The sequence below is a fragment of the Microplitis mediator genome, chromosome 9, assembly GCF_029852145.1.
Source record: "Microplitis mediator isolate UGA2020A chromosome 9, iyMicMedi2.1, whole genome shotgun sequence".
NCBI classification, from domain to species: Eukaryota; Metazoa; Arthropoda; class Insecta; order Hymenoptera; family Braconidae; genus Microplitis; species Microplitis mediator.
The window spans coordinates 5,033,411-5,052,402 of NC_079977.1; the positions used below are offsets into that span (position 1 = coordinate 5,033,411).

General features: G+C 29.2%; 2 protein-coding genes across 3 annotated transcripts in view; one reads left to right on the forward strand and one right to left on the reverse strand.

The window, feature by feature from the left end:
• LOC130674487 (UBX domain-containing protein 1) overlaps positions 1 to 18,992 on the reverse strand; it is a 27,645-nt gene continuing 8,653 nt past the window's right edge. Inside the window, exons 2-7 of one of the 2 annotated variants that reach the window (XM_057479834.1) lie at positions 5,120 to 5,582; positions 4,013 to 4,066; positions 3,791 to 3,949; positions 3,462 to 3,713; positions 200 to 621; positions 1 to 99 (exon numbers count right to left, since the gene is read on the reverse strand). In XM_057479834.1, coding sequence (XP_057335817.1) covers positions 53 to 99; positions 200 to 621; positions 3,462 to 3,713; positions 3,791 to 3,949; positions 4,013 to 4,066; positions 5,120 to 5,130 — 945 coding nt within the window. In that variant the 5' untranslated portion in view covers positions 5,131 to 5,582 and the 3' untranslated portion in view covers positions 1 to 52. Of the gene's footprint in view, positions 100 to 199; positions 622 to 3,461; positions 3,714 to 3,790; positions 3,950 to 4,012; positions 4,067 to 4,179; positions 4,355 to 5,119; positions 5,583 to 18,992 lie in introns of those variants that run through there. The other variant, XM_057479833.1, reaches the window with a different exon arrangement.
• The window catches only part of LOC130674486 (ATP-dependent DNA helicase Q5-like), an 11,414-nt gene continuing 1,269 nt past the window's right edge, over positions 8,848 to 18,992 (forward strand). Inside the window, exons 1-11 of the mRNA XM_057479832.1 lie at positions 8,848 to 9,051; positions 9,155 to 9,279; positions 9,357 to 9,521; positions 10,532 to 10,708; positions 10,845 to 11,133; positions 12,510 to 12,621; positions 12,750 to 12,977; positions 13,389 to 13,577; positions 14,914 to 15,037; positions 15,096 to 15,371; positions 16,806 to 17,979. Coding sequence (XP_057335815.1) covers positions 8,961 to 9,051; positions 9,155 to 9,279; positions 9,357 to 9,521; positions 10,532 to 10,708; positions 10,845 to 11,133; positions 12,510 to 12,621; positions 12,750 to 12,977; positions 13,389 to 13,577; positions 14,914 to 15,037; positions 15,096 to 15,371; positions 16,806 to 17,979 — 2,950 coding nt within the window. The 5' untranslated portion in view covers positions 8,848 to 8,960. The remainder of the gene's footprint in view (positions 9,052 to 9,154; positions 9,280 to 9,356; positions 9,522 to 10,531; positions 10,709 to 10,844; positions 11,134 to 12,509; positions 12,622 to 12,749; positions 12,978 to 13,388; positions 13,578 to 14,913; positions 15,038 to 15,095; positions 15,372 to 16,805; positions 17,980 to 18,992) is intronic.

The window sequence follows — 18,992 nt, forward strand, 5'->3', positions numbered from 1 at the left end:
TATTAATATTATTATTAAAATTATCGTATCGTAATTATAAAAAAAATAATTATCACTCGACTTTTTTCTGAACAATTACGACAGCTGATGGTACGAGACCTGAAAAAAAAAATAAATGGACTTTAGTACTAAAATCTAGACTAATAAATTATTTTTCAAACTCAATTACGTCAGTGGAAGATAAATAATTATAAATTACCAAGAACGTCAAGCGGTGCGTCATAGTCTTCGCCGGAAAATACTTTCCTTGGAAAGCTGGTCAATAAATTGAATGGACCTGGGGGATCTGTTCGGTTTATTTCGATGTAGAGTCGGACGGCGGACAGCTGCTCCTTGGCACCGAAGGTTTGGGTGAGCGTATTACCGTTGGTCAGTCGAATTTGCAGTCTAGTTTCGGTGTATTCACGCTTAGGAGCTGCGGGTGCCGGAGCTGGGGCTGCTACTGGAACTGGAGCGGGAGCAGGAGCAGGAACTAGATTTCCAAAATCAGCGGCTGCTTTTTCGCGACGAGCCGCTTTGTCGGCTTCTATTTTTTCTCTTATCGCTTGGCGGGCGAGTCTATCCTCTTCTTTTTCACGCTTACGCTGTTCTATTAATTTTTTCATTTCCAACTCTTCCATTCTGTTTTAAATAAATTATGATCATTATTAATTAATTATTTGATACTTTTCTTAACTAAAATTTTTTTTAAGACTGAAAACTACAATTTTTTTCTTATTCAATATTTTTAAATCAAACAGTAATTTTTGAATCACGACAAAAAAAAATTTTTAAACTTCCCGCTATAGAAATTGCAAGTTTTCGAAAAGAAGGAAAGTTATTAATTTCGGTCCGATTTTCAAAAATCGAGTTTTCATCAGATCTCAATAATTTGAGATTCTAGGAAATTATTCTGATTATTTTCAAGTAGTCCAGTCGATGCGCACGAAAAAATGGTCAAAGATCATTTTTTCGGTGGGTAAAGATCGATTTTGAAAAATTTTTTTTTCAAAATACTAGAAAAAATATAAGGAAAAAAGTTACCATAAATTTGGAGGGTGATCTTTTTTTTTTTATAAAAAAATTAGATGTAAAATGAAATATCTCTAAAAGTATTGAGAAGTTATCGAGACAAACTGGTATCATTGTTTTTGGGATTTAATAACGAACAAAATGAATTTTGAACGAAGTCTCTACAACGAATAGTTGCTGAGATAAAAATTATTAAAGCGCGAAAAACGAAAAAGCGCGTCATTTCGTTCGCGCGCGGATAAACAAAAGAGTGTAACTCGGCAGCAAATCGATATTTTAACAATTTTTTTTCATTATTCTCTTAGTAAATCATATATCAACCATAAAAAAATTTGGTAACTTCCAAAAAAATTTTTTCGAATTTTAAATTTAAAAATAGTAAAAATCACTTTTTGTTAAATAAAAAATAGAAAAAAAGAAAAATAAATAAAATGACCTAATGGATAATTTTGTTTGAACCATTACCCAAATAATTACGGGTAATGACAGTTAAAAAAAATTTTTTTTTCATAAAAAAACCCGTTTTAAAAATTTTTGAAATTTATCAACAATTAAAAAAAAAAATATATATTTTTTTTGATACGACAGAAATTCATCTCGCGAAATTCTGAATCGAATGGTATATACGAATTTTTGTCGATTTTTTGAAATTTTTCCTTTATAATTTTCAATATAAGGACTTAGAAAAATTTCTTGCTACGGGACTTTAAAAAAATAGGACTTCGGATATCTTCGGGAATTGCTAGAGAGAGAAAGTAGGCATATGACGTAGTGTCGTTCTCTAACGGATAATGACTACTTTCTCTCTCTGGCAATTCCCGAAGATATCCGAAGTCCTATTTTTTTAAAGTCCCGTAGCAAGAAATTTTTCTAAGTCCTTATATTGAAAATTATAAAGGAAAAATTTCAAAAAATCGACAAAAATTCGTATATACCATTCGATTCAGAATTTCGCGAGATGAATTTCTGTCGTATCAAAAAAAATATATATATTTTTTTTTTAATTGTTGATAAATTTCAAAAATTTTTAAAACGGGTTTTTTTATGAAAAAAAAATTTTTTTTAACTGTCATTACCCGTAATTATTTGGGTAATGGTTCAAACAAAATTATCCATTAGGTCATTTTATTTATTTTTCTTTTTTTCTATTTTTTATTTAACAAAAAGTGATTTTTACTATTTTTAAATTTAAAATTCGAAAAAATTTTTTTGGAAGTTACCAAATTTTTTTATGGTTGATATATGATTTACTAAGAGAATAATGAAAAAAAATTGTTAAAATATCGATTTGCTGCCGAGTTACACTCTTTTGTTTATCCGCGCGCGAACGAAATGACGCGCTTTTTCGTTTTTCGCGCTTTAATAATTTTTATCTCAGCAACTATTCGTTGTAGAGACTTCGTTCAAAATTCATTTTGTTCGTTATTAAATCCCAAAAACAATGATACCAGTTTGTCTCGATAACTTCTCAATACTTTTAGAGATATTTCATTTTACATCTAATTTTTTTATAAAAAAAAAAAGATCACCCTCCAAATTTATGGTAACTTTTTTCCTTATATTTTTTCTAGTATTTTGAAAAAAAAATTTTTCAAAATCGATCTTTACCCACCGAAAAAATGATCTTTGACCATTTTTTCGTGCGCATCGACTGGACTAAAGTGGAGGTTCGCGGGCATAAGTGCGTGTGGGTTTGTAAGTAAATTTTTTGTGTCCGATTTTGAATTTGGCGGCAATCGAAAGGCCTCAGTAAGACTTAGATTTTGAACTGATTAGATTTTGGAGTCGATTGGTTGAGAAGTTTACAAGTTATGCGAAAAATAAAAATTGGTAAATATTTTTTAAAATTCCCGCTATAAAAATTTAAAATTTTCAAAAAAAATGTAAGTTATTAACTCCGGTCCATATTTCAAAAATTGAGTTTTCATTAGATCTCGAGGTTTTGAAATCCTAGGAAATTATTCTGATCATTTTTGGATTGACTTCCGTTCGCCCGCCTGCCCGTGTGTGTGTGTGTGTGTGTGTGTGTGTGTGTGTGTGTGTTTCTGGGTGTGTGTGGAGTCGATCGGTAATTTTAAAGTTATATTCAAAATAAAAATCAGAAATCATTTTTTTTTAAGTTTTTGTTGCATATCGACTGATTTGTTTCTAATTTTGATCAAATCTAAGTCTCGTCTTCTTCCGAAGACGTCGTCGGACAAAAAATTAATTTTTTTCAGCAAATTGTATATATTTTTGATCCAGCCGTTTTTTGACCTCAAAAAATTACCAAAATTATTTTCTGAGCTCGAAAACAGCGGAAAATTTTGAAGTTGGCTTACAGAGTCAACCATTTTCCCGATTTTTTTTTCCAAAAACTTCAAAAAAATCCTTACTATTGAAGCGCGATCAAATAATTTACTTAAATTTACTAAATTAAATATTAATACATAAAAAAAAAAATAAAATACTTTTTTCTCGCTTCAGCCATTTCCTTTCCCGACTTAATTCTCATCTTTTCCTTGACAACCAGCTCTTGTTTTTCCATTTCCTCCCGTTCTTTTCGCTTCTGTCGCATTTTTTCCTCCAGTTGCCTCAACTTTTCTTTCTTTTCTTCTTCAGTAAGCGGTTTTTTTTCCTCAAGACTCTCCGAGAAACTGTCGTGACCAGACTTTGTCGCGTGGTATTCAACTTCTAGTGACGATTTGAATAATTTCCCACATCTGTAGCCAATAAATAAATCAATAAAAATCTGACAATCAAAAAAAATTCATCTCTAAACAAAACAAGAAATATTTACACGTCGCATTTAAGTGATTTCGCTTCCTGGTTATCGGTGACGGGTTCAGTCTTAGAATTACTTTGTGCTCCCGACGAAGATGCTTCCGGTGTTGGCTGACTATCGCCGGCTGGATTTGCTCCCGTTTCAGAAATTTCGTCATCGGGGTTCGAAAATAACCTTTGGGAAAAAATTTTTTATTATCATTATTATTAAAAAAATAAAAATAAATAAATAAATTACCAGTCCATAGCAGGTTGGACTCCAACATTTCCGGTAGCATTGAGCGCTTTCTCGCTAAAAAAACACAACGACAAATTAATTTTTGTTTTCGATTGGAATCCAATAAATATGAGGTTATAATTTGAATATATTTATGATTGATGTTATTGAGGGTTAAATGAACTTACGACCGCGATTTGGAGAATCCCATGTCTACGAGCATCGATACGAATGATAAATCTGCTGACATTATTATTTATTTTAATTGTTTATATTTGAATATTTAAAAATTTGTTATTAATTTGGAAATCTATATCTGATCTAGACTAAAACGTGGAGCTTAGGAGAGCTTTTTTAAAAATTAACTGTCATTGTGTTGTGTAGATGTTAAATTACTCGGTAATGATGCCATCTTTGTAAGCGATTATCGATAGTTGAGATATTTAAAAAAGGCGCGTGATTTGAATTAAATCCGATATGTTTGCGCATTTTTATCCCTACGCATGACATCTGGGGCAAAATGGACAAGCCAAAACTTCTGAAAAAATGATTTTTGAATATTTTTCGGCCGTTTCTCTATGTCTGAGGCAAATTTGGTCACGAAAAATATTCAAAAATAAAAATTTTTTTTTAGTTGATAAATTTTTCAAATAAAGTAAAACTATTTTTAATCTAAAAAATTAAAAAACACGTTTTTTGTGTTTAAAATAATGGCGAATAAGAAATATAAAATTGTTTTTTTTTTATTAAATAACAATTAGTAATTAAGCTAATCGAGGGTGAACGATTTATTACACCTAAAAAAATTTTTTTTGAGTAATATAAAACCAAAAATAGTTGTCAAGAGAAAGAAATACATTCTTAATGATGAAAACAATTTAAAAAAAAAAAAAAGAAAAAAAAATTTTTTTATCATTTTTTGGAGGAGGCCGCCTCTCTGCCCCACAAAAAAAAAATTTTTTTTTTCAGAATTTCGGCAAAATGTCCATAAATTTGTTCGAAATAGGACAAAAGTAAAGTGATCTGATGGTTGAAAGACACAAAAAATAATAATTAGGTGGCCGCTCTGCCCCACCCTCCCCTAGTTATTTGTTACAATATTTTTATTTTTATTATATTATTTCTTACATCTTATTCATTACATATTGGTCTACTCGTTACGATTACTGCCACATGATCACATGTGCACCAACCAATTTTAGAAGCATTTTTTGCTAAAAATCCAAGAGCACCCACTCCACCAGCAACACTACCAGTAGCTCCAAACAAGATGATACCCATACTAGTTGCACCCAATGATTGTAGTATTGCAAATAATGAGCCAGGAGCTGTTAAAGGTCCTTGCCATGATGCGGCATATGATGCAACCCTTATTCCACTAGATCCAAAACCTAAGAAAGGTAATGCCACAGCACCAATAGCACCAAAAAGAATACTACTTCCTGCTGTGATGATTGCTATCCATTTACGCAGTTTATATAAATTTTCTTCGTTCACCAGTGGTTTTTGACAACTATGACACAACTCATACTCCGGTTCCCACATTTAGAATGTTAGGGTGATGTTTGAAATAATATAAACATGAGTTGTGCTAAACAAACGAAACAAAACAACAAAATAAGTAATGATCACGATATAGAAGGAAAAAAAAAAATTGATACATGCCAGTGAAAGTATTTTTCTTTTTGTCAGTTCAATACTAGTCGTTCTTGTGGTTTTTGTGACGGAATTACACTAGCTCTGTTGAAAAAATTAAATGCATAAGTTATGCAGTGCAGGTTGATGTAAACATGGGTGACACGACCGATGATCCAAAGACGCAATTGATCTTGATCCCCGACAATTAATATCGATGTTAAATTACTCGATAATGATGTCATCTTTGTAAGCGATTATTGATAGTTGAGAGATTTAAAAAAGGCGCGTAATTTGAATTCGCGGATAAACCCAAGTAGCACACTCACCTTTGAGACATCTATAAGGTATCAGTTCCTAGGCTACTTTTTGGCATATCGATAAGGCACCAATATGTTGACATAACGATCAGAAATTTATGTCACTGAAAAAATGTCTGCTTAAAAAACTAAACACAAGTGACGACGAAAAGTAAATTACAAATAGTGGTAAAATAGGTCATCTAAATGACTTTTTAATTGACATAAGACAGGAAAAACAACACAAATTTTCTCTGTTTCCAGAACCAACATTTGCATGTCGTATTTAAATTACAAGATAAGAAATTCTCCATTTAAATTTATATAACAAAAAATTAACAATTTTAATTTCCCGCTAAGAAAATTGTTAATTTTCAAAAATTCGGGAAGTTATTGGTTTCACCCCAATTTTTGAAAATCGAGTGTGTGTGTGTGTGTGTGCGGATGTAAACTCTTCATATCTTTTTAATGAATTGACCGATTAAGATAGTTAAGGTGACAATCGAAAGAATTTGTTGGCCGTCAACTTTTCTGAAAATTTCAAATCGATTGATCGAATGGACTCTAAGATATAGAAGAAATACAAAAAAAAATAAAAATTTTTTTTTAATTTCTCAGAAATGGCTCGATCGATCGATTTCAAAATCTAATCAGCTCTAGAATTCAATAAAACGCGTCGATTGTCAGCTTAATCCGTCTCAATCGGTCAATTCGTTCGAGAGATATTGTTGGAGAAAAAATGATAAAAAACGATTTTTTTCGAAAACAACGGCATACAAAAGTATTTTCGAGCTCGAAGAGCATGAAATGGAACCTTGAGCGTGTCGTTGTGAACGTCAAGTGAAACGCATCTTAACTACAGCTATACCGGTTAGTTCAGAGAGACCGGTGACTACAGTGATTTAGTCTATTTCAATTGTGCAAATTCAAAAAAAAATTGCAATTATGAGTGGAATCACAGTAAGAATCGTTTTGTCATTTGTTCCTTTAGACCTTTTTATCAGGTATGAGTACTCTGAAACATTTGCGGCTGATGAAGGATCATTTGAAGTCAACATTAATAGACCATTTCTATTTAACCCCGGACTTCTACCATTGTCGGTAGTCGTGTTATTGGCAAATCCAGAGAAGTAGTCAAATCGAAATTTGAGTTGCAAGGTTATTTTCCTCGTTAAAACACTTTATACGAAAGATCAAAATTGAATCTACACTGAGAAAAAAATTTTCTCCTGACAACTAAATTTTAGTTATGTCAACAAAATAATTTGATTGCCCATTGCCAATCATATACTTGGTTATTTCAATTAAATATTTTATAATTCACCAATAAGATTAGAAACTATAAAATATTTAGTAAAGATAATTACGCGTTTAATAGCAAGCATAAAATCAAATTGATTACTTGTAGATCTTATAAAGTAGTCATAATAAAATATGTGAGTGATCCTTAGAGAATGAGTTATTAAGAATAATTAAATATTATTTTAATATAACAGAATCTTTAACAAATAAATAAATGCATATTTAGAAAAATAATTTATTTTCTTGACACATACTTTTCTTTGTACTCTGACAAAAATTATTAAGGGAAATATTAATATTAAACATCAATGTCATAGCGTAATACAGAGTACTCTTATATAATTACAACAATAAAAGAGTTAGCGTCACTCTGTTAATTTATCTGCGAATATAATAACTCTGAAATAAGTTTCTTACCAGAGACACCTACAAGCTGTGGGCGCGATCTAGTGGCGAGCACCGAACTACTCCCACTGCAGTAAAATATGAATTTTATCATAAAAATTTCATAGAAAATTCAATTTTCTACAAAACAGACCTGATAAAAATTTATTTAACGTTAATAGTTACAAAGATAATAGCGATTCTTGGTGAAAGTCACCAAATAACGAGAAATGTGACTATCTAAACAAAAAACTGACAGTTTCTGAATATCTATAAATTTCAAGTTTTTACCAGAAGGCTAACTTTATATGAAATTTAATTTCCCACGAAATTTATATCATAAAATTCATATTTTACCCTAAAAAAGTGATAATATCTTGAAAAATTTCATTTTTTAGAACAAAATTGCAGTTATCTCAGTAACTATCAACGTCCCGTAATTTTATGATAGGACTTTTGTAGAGAATTAAATTTCCGATCAAAATAAGTTGGAAAAAAAATTTTAAACAACTTCTAACTTTAGCGGGATTTGGCGAGCCTAAGATAACGACCTAAAATTTTTTTTGTTTTCCGAAAAATTTTTTTTTTGTACAAAGAAAAATATTTTTGGTATTAATAATGAAAATTTAAAAAAAGCGGATTTTCGGCCCAACCTATTATATATATACTATTTTCCCATTCAATTTAATTTCAATTGAAATCGAAGCTTGATTGAGCTCGAAGAGCTCAAAAATTTACAAGTAGTAATGTTTGCAAGCTCCCTGAACTCAAAAACAGCGGGAATTTTTGGCGATGGCCCGCAGGGTAAGACGGTTTTCATATTTTTTCCCAACGAATCAATTACAAAAAAACAAAAAAAATGCATGATACTGAAGTTAGCCGACGTTTAATAATTTTTGGAATTTTATAAAAACGATAAATTATAAAAAAAAATTGCACATATAGTTTTTTAAATTTCCTACATGTGCATATTTTTATTTTTTTTTTCTTCAAATTTAATTGTTCAAAAAAATCCAAAAACTTTTGATTGTCTGCTAACTTCAGGATCGTAAAAAATGCACATGTAGAAACTCAAAAAAACTGTAGGTGTAATTTTTCAAATTTTTTTTTTTTTTATAATTTACCGTTTTGAAAAAAATTATTACGTCATCTAACTTCAGTTCAGTATCATCTGTTTGTGACTTTTTTCAAATCTAATAAATTTGAAAATTCCCGCGTAAAGTTGCGCGCATTCAAATCAGCTGTGCTCTTTCGTGTCTATGTTTACGTTTTGTGTTATGTGTGTTACTTAAAATTAAACATTGAGCCACATAATAATCTATATATATTTATCATAATAAATATATAAAATGTTATTACAACAAGCTTTACAAAAAAAATTCAAATATGATAATTTTAAAAGTGATTTACAAGCACGTGCCACATCAGCTATTAATGACAGTATGATCTAACCTTTAACTTTAAATATTAATCTAAAAAAAAAATAATTACACAGTTTTTATTGACATAATTAACGTGGAAACATTAACAATTAATTTTTTAGGAAAGAATGACGTTTATGTCTGTATGCCAACCGGTGCTGGAAAGTCATTATGCTTTCAATTGCCAGCAACATTGAAAGAAAATTCAGTAGCACTTGTTATTTCACCTCTTCTAGCTCTCGTTAAAGTAAATTTATAATTACTAATTATTGTGTAAATTAATTAATGTCAATTGATAATTATAATATAATTTTATTATTTTAGAATCAAATAGATTTTTTAAATTCTAAAGGAATAAAAGCCCATGCGTTAAATTCGAAAACTAGTACTAAAGAAAAGTCTGAAATTATGAAAGATATATCGAGTAAAAAACCAACAATTAAATTACTATACATCACACCCGAGATGTGCGATCAAACGCATTTTCAAGTATTTATAAATATATTTATTTTTAATTGATAATTCAAATTTATTATGAGTGTGAATGTATCTGAGTTGTCAATTATTTATAATTTTGATTAAATAATAGAATATTGTGTGACAAGGGATGAAACAAAAGGATTTCTGGCCAGGGTGAAGTTGGCTGACATCCGCAGGTGGAAATCGTGTTTTATTCTGAGTTACACGCATTATTTTTCATGATTACCTGCATTGGAACTTAGTTTCAGTCAGCGGTCAGTCAGAAATAAGTTAATTTTAGACCAATGGTGTCATCAACTATTAAATTGTCATTTGCAATTTATAACTAAGCAGAAACTAAATACTATTTATTATTGACACTAATTTTTATAAAACTTAATCACAGTCAGAACTGTCATTTGCGTAACGAAAATTAATGCTCTGAAATTACTATTAAAAAAATGACAAGAATCAGAGTTTGAATTGCGAAAGCCAGACAGCGGACAGACACTTTATTTGTTTGTATCCTCGGGACTAAAGTTTGTTTCTGCCGCTGACTGAATTCACAATTTACGCGATTGTTAATTTTCATTCGCGGCATTGGACTGAAATTCGCTTCTTTCGAATGGCTGTAGACCTGAAACTTAAAGTTTCAATGCAGGTGATATGATATTAGTAAATTACACACCAAGGTAGGAAAGTAGTATAATTGTCTACCCGAGCCGATTTTTCATCAGATCTGCACCTGACAGTTTAAATTTTGGCCTCTGTTTATGGGAAGAATGAAATAAACAGAGCGAAAATTTAAACTTTCAGATGCAAATCTGGTGAAAATAAAATTTAAGCAGAATAAAAACTTTAAAATGCATATCTAGATAATTGAAAAATCAGTGCGCGCATTTTTTTAAATTCTAATATTTTGATTACTTGATTTATTTATTTAAAACTTATAAATTGTCTTGTATCTGCTACACTCACACTCATAAATTTATTTTCTATTATTTTATTGATTAATTAATTGATAATTTTTTTTTAATTAGCATTTGTTAGAGAATATGTACAAATTAAAAACAATATCATACTTTGTAATTGACGAGGCTCATTGTCTAAGTCAATGGGGACACGACTTCCGACCTACGTATAGAAAATTAAATGTATTGAGAATAAAATGTCCTGATGTACCGATAATTGCACTCACTGCTACTGCTGCTAAAGAAGTTGGTACCAATAAATATTTTAATTATTCAATTATTTATATTGAGACATAAATTCTATACTTGGAAAAATTTTATCCATTTTCAAGGATACTAGTCGTGGAAATTTAATTAAATTAAATTAATTATTTAATTACAGATTGTACAAGATATTTTTTCAAGCTTGAGCATGAAAAGTCCACTGATATTTTCTGCTCCAGTATTTCGAGACAATCTTTTTTATGACGTATGGTTTGTAGACGCGATATCGAACCCACTTGATCATTTGATAAATTACATTTTTGAAGCTCTTGGTTCATTTGATGACACCACGATGGCGGGTAATAATAAAAACTGTGGGATTATTTATTGTCGTAAAAAAGAAGCTACCGAAATAATTGCCGAAAAATTAACTGCTGCGGGAATCCCCACGTTGGCTTATCACGGAGGTAAATATTTTATGATCTTGAAATTAGCAGACAAAAATTTTGGAATTTTTCTTTTAAAGAAATTATTTACAAAAAAAAATTGAAATTAAAATTAAAAATATGCACATGTAGAAAATTAAAAAAATTGTAGGTGCAATTTTTTACAGGACTACCCGTCATAAGCCTGGTCTAAGGGACAGGGTAAATTTTTATTGAAATTTCAGTCTCCCACTACCGTGCGTTTTATTCTCGACTACTCGTTATAAGCCTGTGTTTATTTTATATCATTTTAAACGTCATATTTACGTTTTGTCACATGCGCTAGTGTCCCGATTTATCTAGTGCTTATGGCGGTAAAATAAATACTTGTCTTTTTACACAAATAATAAATATGATGACAACGGTATTAATTACAGTAATAATAATAATAATTGTTATTGATCAGCATAATGCTCAAGAAAACTTTTAAATTGTAACAGAAGCTTTAATTGTAATTAATCATTACAATTATCAACAATAAATATTTATAAAATTATTATCTGCGAAAGATCGATAGTAAATTTTCATCATTAATTTTGATATTTTGTTCCTATTGTCAGTTTATAATTTATCGAATTTTAACGGAGGCTTATAACGGGATGTCTGCTACGAAACTCAAAAAGTGGTTAAGTGGATGCTGTTTGGACTCAGTACCTGCCGATTGAGGGTAGAGGCTTATGAAGGGCAGACTTATGACTTGTCGAGTGTAAATTTTTTTTATATAATTTATCTTTTTTAGAAAAATCAAAAAATTATTGAACATCAGCTAATTCAAGTATCATAATATTTTCATAAATTTATTTTTTAAATTAAAATATTGATTAAAAAAAAATTTGAATAAAGTCGTAACTTATTTTAAAAATAAATTTAAATGTCAGTTAAAAAAAAAAATTAACTGTATTATATTTTTATTTTAAAAATAGAATAGAATAATAATAAATCATAAGTTGCTGACCTCAGTATTTATTATTTTTTTATTGCGTAATCACTTTTCATTGTTTATAAATTTAATCAATGATATATATATATATATATACATATATAGATATATATGTCTATAAACTCAAAGACATTTTTGCTTGTAATTATTTATTATTTCTTTTTTTTTTTTTAGAGTTCATATATTTTTATTTCATAAATTTGAAGTAATTTTTTTTTGTCTAGTCAATCAAAATAATTTTAATTAATTTAATAATTATTCAGTGTAATTTTTAATTACCAAATTATTTGAATTAAAAAATTTTTTAGGAAAAAAAAAAATGATTTTGTAGCTTTCGCTCCAATAATTTAAAAAAATTTATTTTTCAACCCAACTATTAATTATATTTTTGTGTTAAAAAAAAATAAAATAAAACCAGGTTTAAAAAGCAGCAGCCGAACTGAAATTCAAGATAAATGGACCTCTGGCGAAGTGCCAGTTATTGCAGCAACCTGCAGCTTTGGAATGGGAGTAGACAAGGGATCAGTCAGGTCTGAGTCTAGAATAATAAATCTAGAATAATAGAATAATAGACCACTGAGTTGCAATTGCAAATAACTACTGCTAAGATCATTGTCACGCTGTCAAATAAATAAAAATAAATAGATTTTATTTATAGGTTTGTTATTCACTGGACAATTCCTCAAAGTATCGCCGCTTATTATCAGGAATCCGGTCGGGCTGGTCGTGATGGTAAGCCAGCATTCTGTCGCATTTATTATAGCAATGAAGAACTTCGTGCGATATCATTTTTACTAAAAAATGCTGATCATGAAAAAAATATTGATGTGGCTAAACATCGATTTAAAAACTTTGAAACTCTAGTTTCTTACTGCCTTGAACCAAAGTAATTATATTTTTTTTTTATTTTAAATAAATTTATTAATCCTTGATGGTCACGTGGTACAGGAGTCCAGGGAATTTTAAACTCAAAATATCTCAGTAACTATCAAGTTTTTGAAAAAAATGTATGATACCTTTTTTGTAGAGAATTAAAAGCTTTACAAAAAAGGTCTCTTACAATTTTTTGAAAAACTCAATATTTCAGAAGATATTTGCAAAAAACCATTCACACGTTTTTTTTATAACTTTTAAATTTTCGCGGGAAAAATTAAACTTGAATACGTGCAATTTTGAATTGACTCTGTGTCAAAAGTCGTTAATTTAGAAGAAAAATTAGTTGAAATATTGAAGTTTTTTGTGACCATCGAGGGTTAAAATTTGTTAGATTTTCAAATAAAAATAAAAATTGTTTTAGATGTCGACATGCTAGATTTTCACAATATTTTGGTGATCAGCCACCGCAGTGTAAAGATCGGTGTGATGTTTGTAAGGATGAAAAAGATGTGAAACAAAGAATCGCCGAATTTGATTTATGTCAATCACGATCACATAAAAGAAAGGGATCATACGATCATGACAGTATTGCGCTTTCAAAATTTGATTAGTATGTTTTTATTTATTTACTTGAATAATTAAATTTAAATCAGTCCCCGACGGATCCGAATTACGGTAAATTACCGTAATTTACGGTATTCGGAATAATTATCGCAAAATACGGTATTTTACGGTAAAGCCGCGATAATTTACCGTAAATTTGTGACGGCCCTGCAGGATTTTACAGTAAAAATGCGGTAATTCTGCATCAATGTGCGGAATTACTACAAAAATTGCGGTATTTTTACCGCAAATCAAAGTATTCTACTGTGCTTAAGTAAGAATGCCGTAAATTACTGTAAAATACAGCCAATTTGTCGCAGCAATACGGTATTTTGCGGCAAAATGCTTTATTCTACAATAAATTGCGGTATTTTGAGGCATATTTGCATTAATTTACCGTAAATTTGCGACAACCCTGCGGTATTTTATGGTAAAAATGGGGTAAAAATGCGGTATTTTACCGTAAAATACCACAACTTACTGTATAATACTGTATTTTTACCGTAAATTGCTGCAAAATCCGGCGAATTTATCGTAACATTACGGTGTTTTGCGGCAAAATACGGTATTCTACAACAAATTTAGGTATTTTATGGCATATGTGAAGTAATTTACCGTAAATTTGCGTCAACCTTGCGGTATTTTACAATAGAAGTGGGGTAAGAATGCGGTATTTCACCGTAAACGTGCAAATTTACGCAAAATTACTGTATTTTGCCGTAAAATACCACAATGTACTGATGAATACCGTATTTTACCGTAAATTTCCGTAAAATACGGTGAATCTCTTGTAACACTACAGTATTTTTCGGCAAAATACGGTATTTTACAGTAAAAGTGGGGTAAGAATACGATATTTCACCACAAACGTGCAAATTTATTGCAAAATTACTGTATTTTGCTGTAAAATACAACAATGTACTGCAGAATACTGTATTTTACCGTAAATTGCCGCAAAATACGGCAAATCTCTTGTAACACTACGGTATTAGTTGGCTAACTACGGTATTTTACTGTAAATTGCAGTATTTTACGGCAAAGGTGTGGTAATTTACGGTAAGTTCGTGGCAATCTTGCGGTATTTTACCGTAGAGTGAAGTACTGTACTGTATTTACGGTAAAAAAATACCTTAACTCTGGTAAATTACCGTAGTTTCACTATAATTTGCCGTAAATTACCCGCGTTTCTGTGCATTGTCCTAAATTACCATAAATCTGCAGCTAATCTGTTGTAAAAATTCGGTATTTTGCGGCAAAATACGAAAATTTACAATAAATACCGTCATTTACCGTCATTCGGTTCCACTAAGAAAGTTTTTAAAAATTAATTATTTTAATTGTAGTGACGATGACGGCGGTAATGAAATTTCTAGAGATGCTTTAGAGGCCAGAGAAAAACGTGAAACAAAAGCTATTATTGACCAACAATTCGCTCTCCGACGTGGCGATAATGACGTTCATGATAAAGTAATTAAAATAATAATTATTTTAAATTAACTAATTTTACTAATCAATTTTTTTTTAGATAAGACAGCAAAATAAAATTGACGCTAAAAAATCACGTGTCAAAGCTGCCGAAAGTACTGACCGTAAGGTCAAAGGTTTGACAATTCAAGTTCGTGAATATTGTCTGTCACAACTAAAAGATGCATTGTTAAAGAATTTAAAATCCTGCCAAGATTTTGAATTAATTGCCGACTTAACAGAGACAAATGTTGATGATATAGCCCGCGAATTGGAATACCAAATTTTATGTCAGACGAAATTGGCTAATAAATATAAACTCAATATATCAAATGAGGTATTTTATTAACACTCAGTTAATTTTAAATATTTTAATTACATTAATTAATAAATCATTTATGTAATTTGTTACTTATTAATGTTGATTAATTAATTAGTTGACGATTATTTTATCATTTATCAATCATCATTTTAATTTATTATCAATTAAATTATTTAATAATAACTAAAAGCTGTTAGTTACTACAAATATTCAATTTACCGACGGTAATTAATGGTCTTTTGCTAATAATAATTTCAAACGTTGAGTAATTGGATTTTTTTTTAATTTTTGTGGTTGGAATTTATGAGATTTACGAGAGAGAAATTTACCGGGTAATGAACTGCTGATGTTTTTTTTTGGAGGGGGGGGGGGGTGAAGAAATTAGGTGGAAAAAAATCAAGACCTCTCTTGAGAGTTTAAAAAAAAAATTTTAATTGAAAATTTCATTGCACGCGAGCCCAATTGCAATTTAGTGAAAATTACAAGTAGTGGGAGTAGTTTTTTGTGAATATCTATGAAAATATTAAGTTTTTTGAAAAATTGTAAGATACCTTTTTTGTAGAGCTTTGAATTCTCTACAAAAAAGGTATCGTGTGGTTTTTGTAAAAACTTGATAGTTACTGAGATATTTTGAGTTTAAGACATTCTGGACTCCGGTACCGTGTGATTGGGAGTTGAAATTCAATTTAATAATTAAAAAAATGTTTAATTATTTATAATTATAAATAATAATAATGGTAATGACGCTTATAATTATTTAAAAATTTTAAACTACTAATTGTATGTGAGCCAAAAAAAAAATAGCCGCGTCTTATTTGATATTACAACTTATTCAAAATTTCAAATTAAGCGTGATTAGTTTTTTGCAAATATTTCTGTAAATATTGAGTTTTTCGAAAAATTATAAGATACCTTTTTTGTAGAGCTTTAAATTCTCTATAAAAAAGGTATCTTATATTTTTCTCTAAAACTTGATAGTTACAAAGATATTTTTAGTTGAAAATTTTCCGGATTCCTCTACCATGTGATCATTGAGTTAAAATTGAATTTCTCATTTAAAAAACGTTCAATTATTTATCACTAATTATTATTAATAATAAAAACAGTTGATAATAATTTTAAAATTTTAAACTACCAATTGTACGCTTGCCAAAAAATTATAATCAGCTGCTTCACACTGAAAATTACAATCTATTAAAAATTTCAAATTAAGTGCCATTAGTTTTTTGTAAATATCTTTTAAAATATTGAGTTTTTTAAAAAATTATAAGAGACCTTTTTTGTAGAGCTTTAAATTCTCTACAAAAAAGGTTTCTTATATTTTTTTCAAAAACTTGATATTTACTGAGATATTTTGAGTTCAAAATTTCCTGGACTCCAATTCCATGTCCCCGCGGAGTTAAATTTTAATTGAATAATAAAAAGAATTAATTAATTAATTTTTAATAGGTTACGGCAATTCGTCAATGCGAAAATACTAAAATCTTACACGAAAGTTTCGATACTTTAAATAAACCAAGCAAAATGCCAAATCATTACGGCGGATTTGTGACTTGTACAGAATTAATTGAAATGGAAAATAAAAATAAAAAAAACGATAAAAATTTAATGAACAATTTGTCAATTAAAAATATTTCAAGAGCGACATTCAAAAGTGCACTAGAATTAAAAATACAAGAAGACGATGAGAAAAAATACAATAAAAATAAATTTAAAAATGAAATTTCCAATGGAGTAATCGGTGATAAAATAAAAGAAAAAGAAAGAGAAGAAGAAGATACAGAAGATAGCGAATTAAAAAATTTGAAAAAATTAATTTACAATAATTCTGATGAAATTAAAAATAAACATTTAAAAATAATCGATAAAAAATCGATTGATTTTTTGAGTGATGATTCAAATTGTAAATTAAATTTTAATTCTAGTAAAATTGATAAGAAAAATGATAAAAATAATTTTGAATTAAATTTACAAGACGATTTTAAAAATAAAAAAAAAAATAATGAAAGTCAAAGTGCGAAAAAACGACCGACGAAAAAAAAAGTTAATCAGGAAGAAAATTCTCTGCTAAAATATATGGTAGTAAAAAAAAATTTTGATGAAAAAAAAAATTCGGATGACAAAAGTAATCAAAATTCCAGTGTCACTTCGTCGAATGATTCCGAGGTTTTGATAATGGAAGACAATTTAAAATCATTAAGAACTGATAGTAAAAAAATAATTAGCGATGACGTGATGAATGATAAAGTCAATAGGAACAAAAAAACCAAACGTTCAAATTCTTCGCCGATGTCTTCTGAAACGACTGAAATAAATCGGCCGAATAAACGGAGCAAAAATGATAATTTGTCAGTAACATCATCGGCTTCGTCGTCTTCGTCGTCGTTACTGAGGCCGGTGGCTGATAAAAATCATAAATGTAAAAAAAGTAAAGCCGATGAAAGTGATAGTAATAAAAATATAGATAGCGCTTGTGAGAAAAAAAAGCTACGATTCGATACGGCTAAAATATTGAAAGGATATCTTATGAAATTTTATCCATCAAAGAGAATTCCTGATAAAGAATCATTTACTAAAATTTGTCGAGGAATTCATGTACTGATAATGGATAAAAAAATATTTGGTAAGTTTTATTTTTATTAAGGGGGGAAAGGGACCTGAGATACAAAAAAAAAGAGCATTTTTGTGATTTTTTTTTCAGAGTACGTTCGTTATTAAAATTTTTAAAATTTGTGACGTGATTAAGCATCATTTCAAGAAAATTTTGCGAAATTTTTAGAAAAAAATATTGAAAAATAAGCCAGTGGTAGTGGGGAGAGACGAGTCACCTTAAAAAGTCTCCATGCCGTAGGCAGGATAACTCATGACTGCTTTATCTGAAATCAAAAAACCAAAAAGATTTCTTTAGTAGATAAGTTTATCTTGGATTTGAACGAAGATTTTTTTTTTTTTCAATAACTACTTATTTTTTAATTAAACAAAAGGAGCAATTCTTGGTAAAAATCAGAATTTTTTGATCGCGCCTTTACCAAAAATTCAAAAATGAATATTTTGTTTATTCCGAAGTTCAAATCCAAGATAAACTCATGTACTAAAGAAATCTTTTTGGTTTTTTTATTTTAGATAAGGCAGTCATGAGTTATCCTGCCTACGGCATAGAGACTTTTTAAGGTGACTCGTCTCTCCCCACTACCACTGGCTTACTTTTCAATATTTTTCTATGAAAATTTAGCAGAATATTCTTGAAATGATGCTTAATAAGGTCACAAATTTTAAAAATTTTAATAACGAACGTACACTGAAAAAAAAATCACAAAAGTATGGTCTTTTTTACGAGTGTGAATGTAGCAGACATCAGAAAACTTTAAAATTATAAATAAATAGAGTAAATAATTTTAAAAAAATATTTATAAAAAATGCACTTATTAATTTTTCAATTTTTTAAATGCGCATTTTTTCAAAATTTTATTTTATTAATTATTTACTCTATTAATAATTTTTAATTTGTCTGATGTCTGCTACATTCATACTCATCTTTTATTTTGTATCTCAAATCCCTTTCCCCCTTTCCCCCTAAAGAAAAAAAATACTTTTATATTTAGAGGGTGGCCAGAAATGATTGCAAAATTTCCTGAT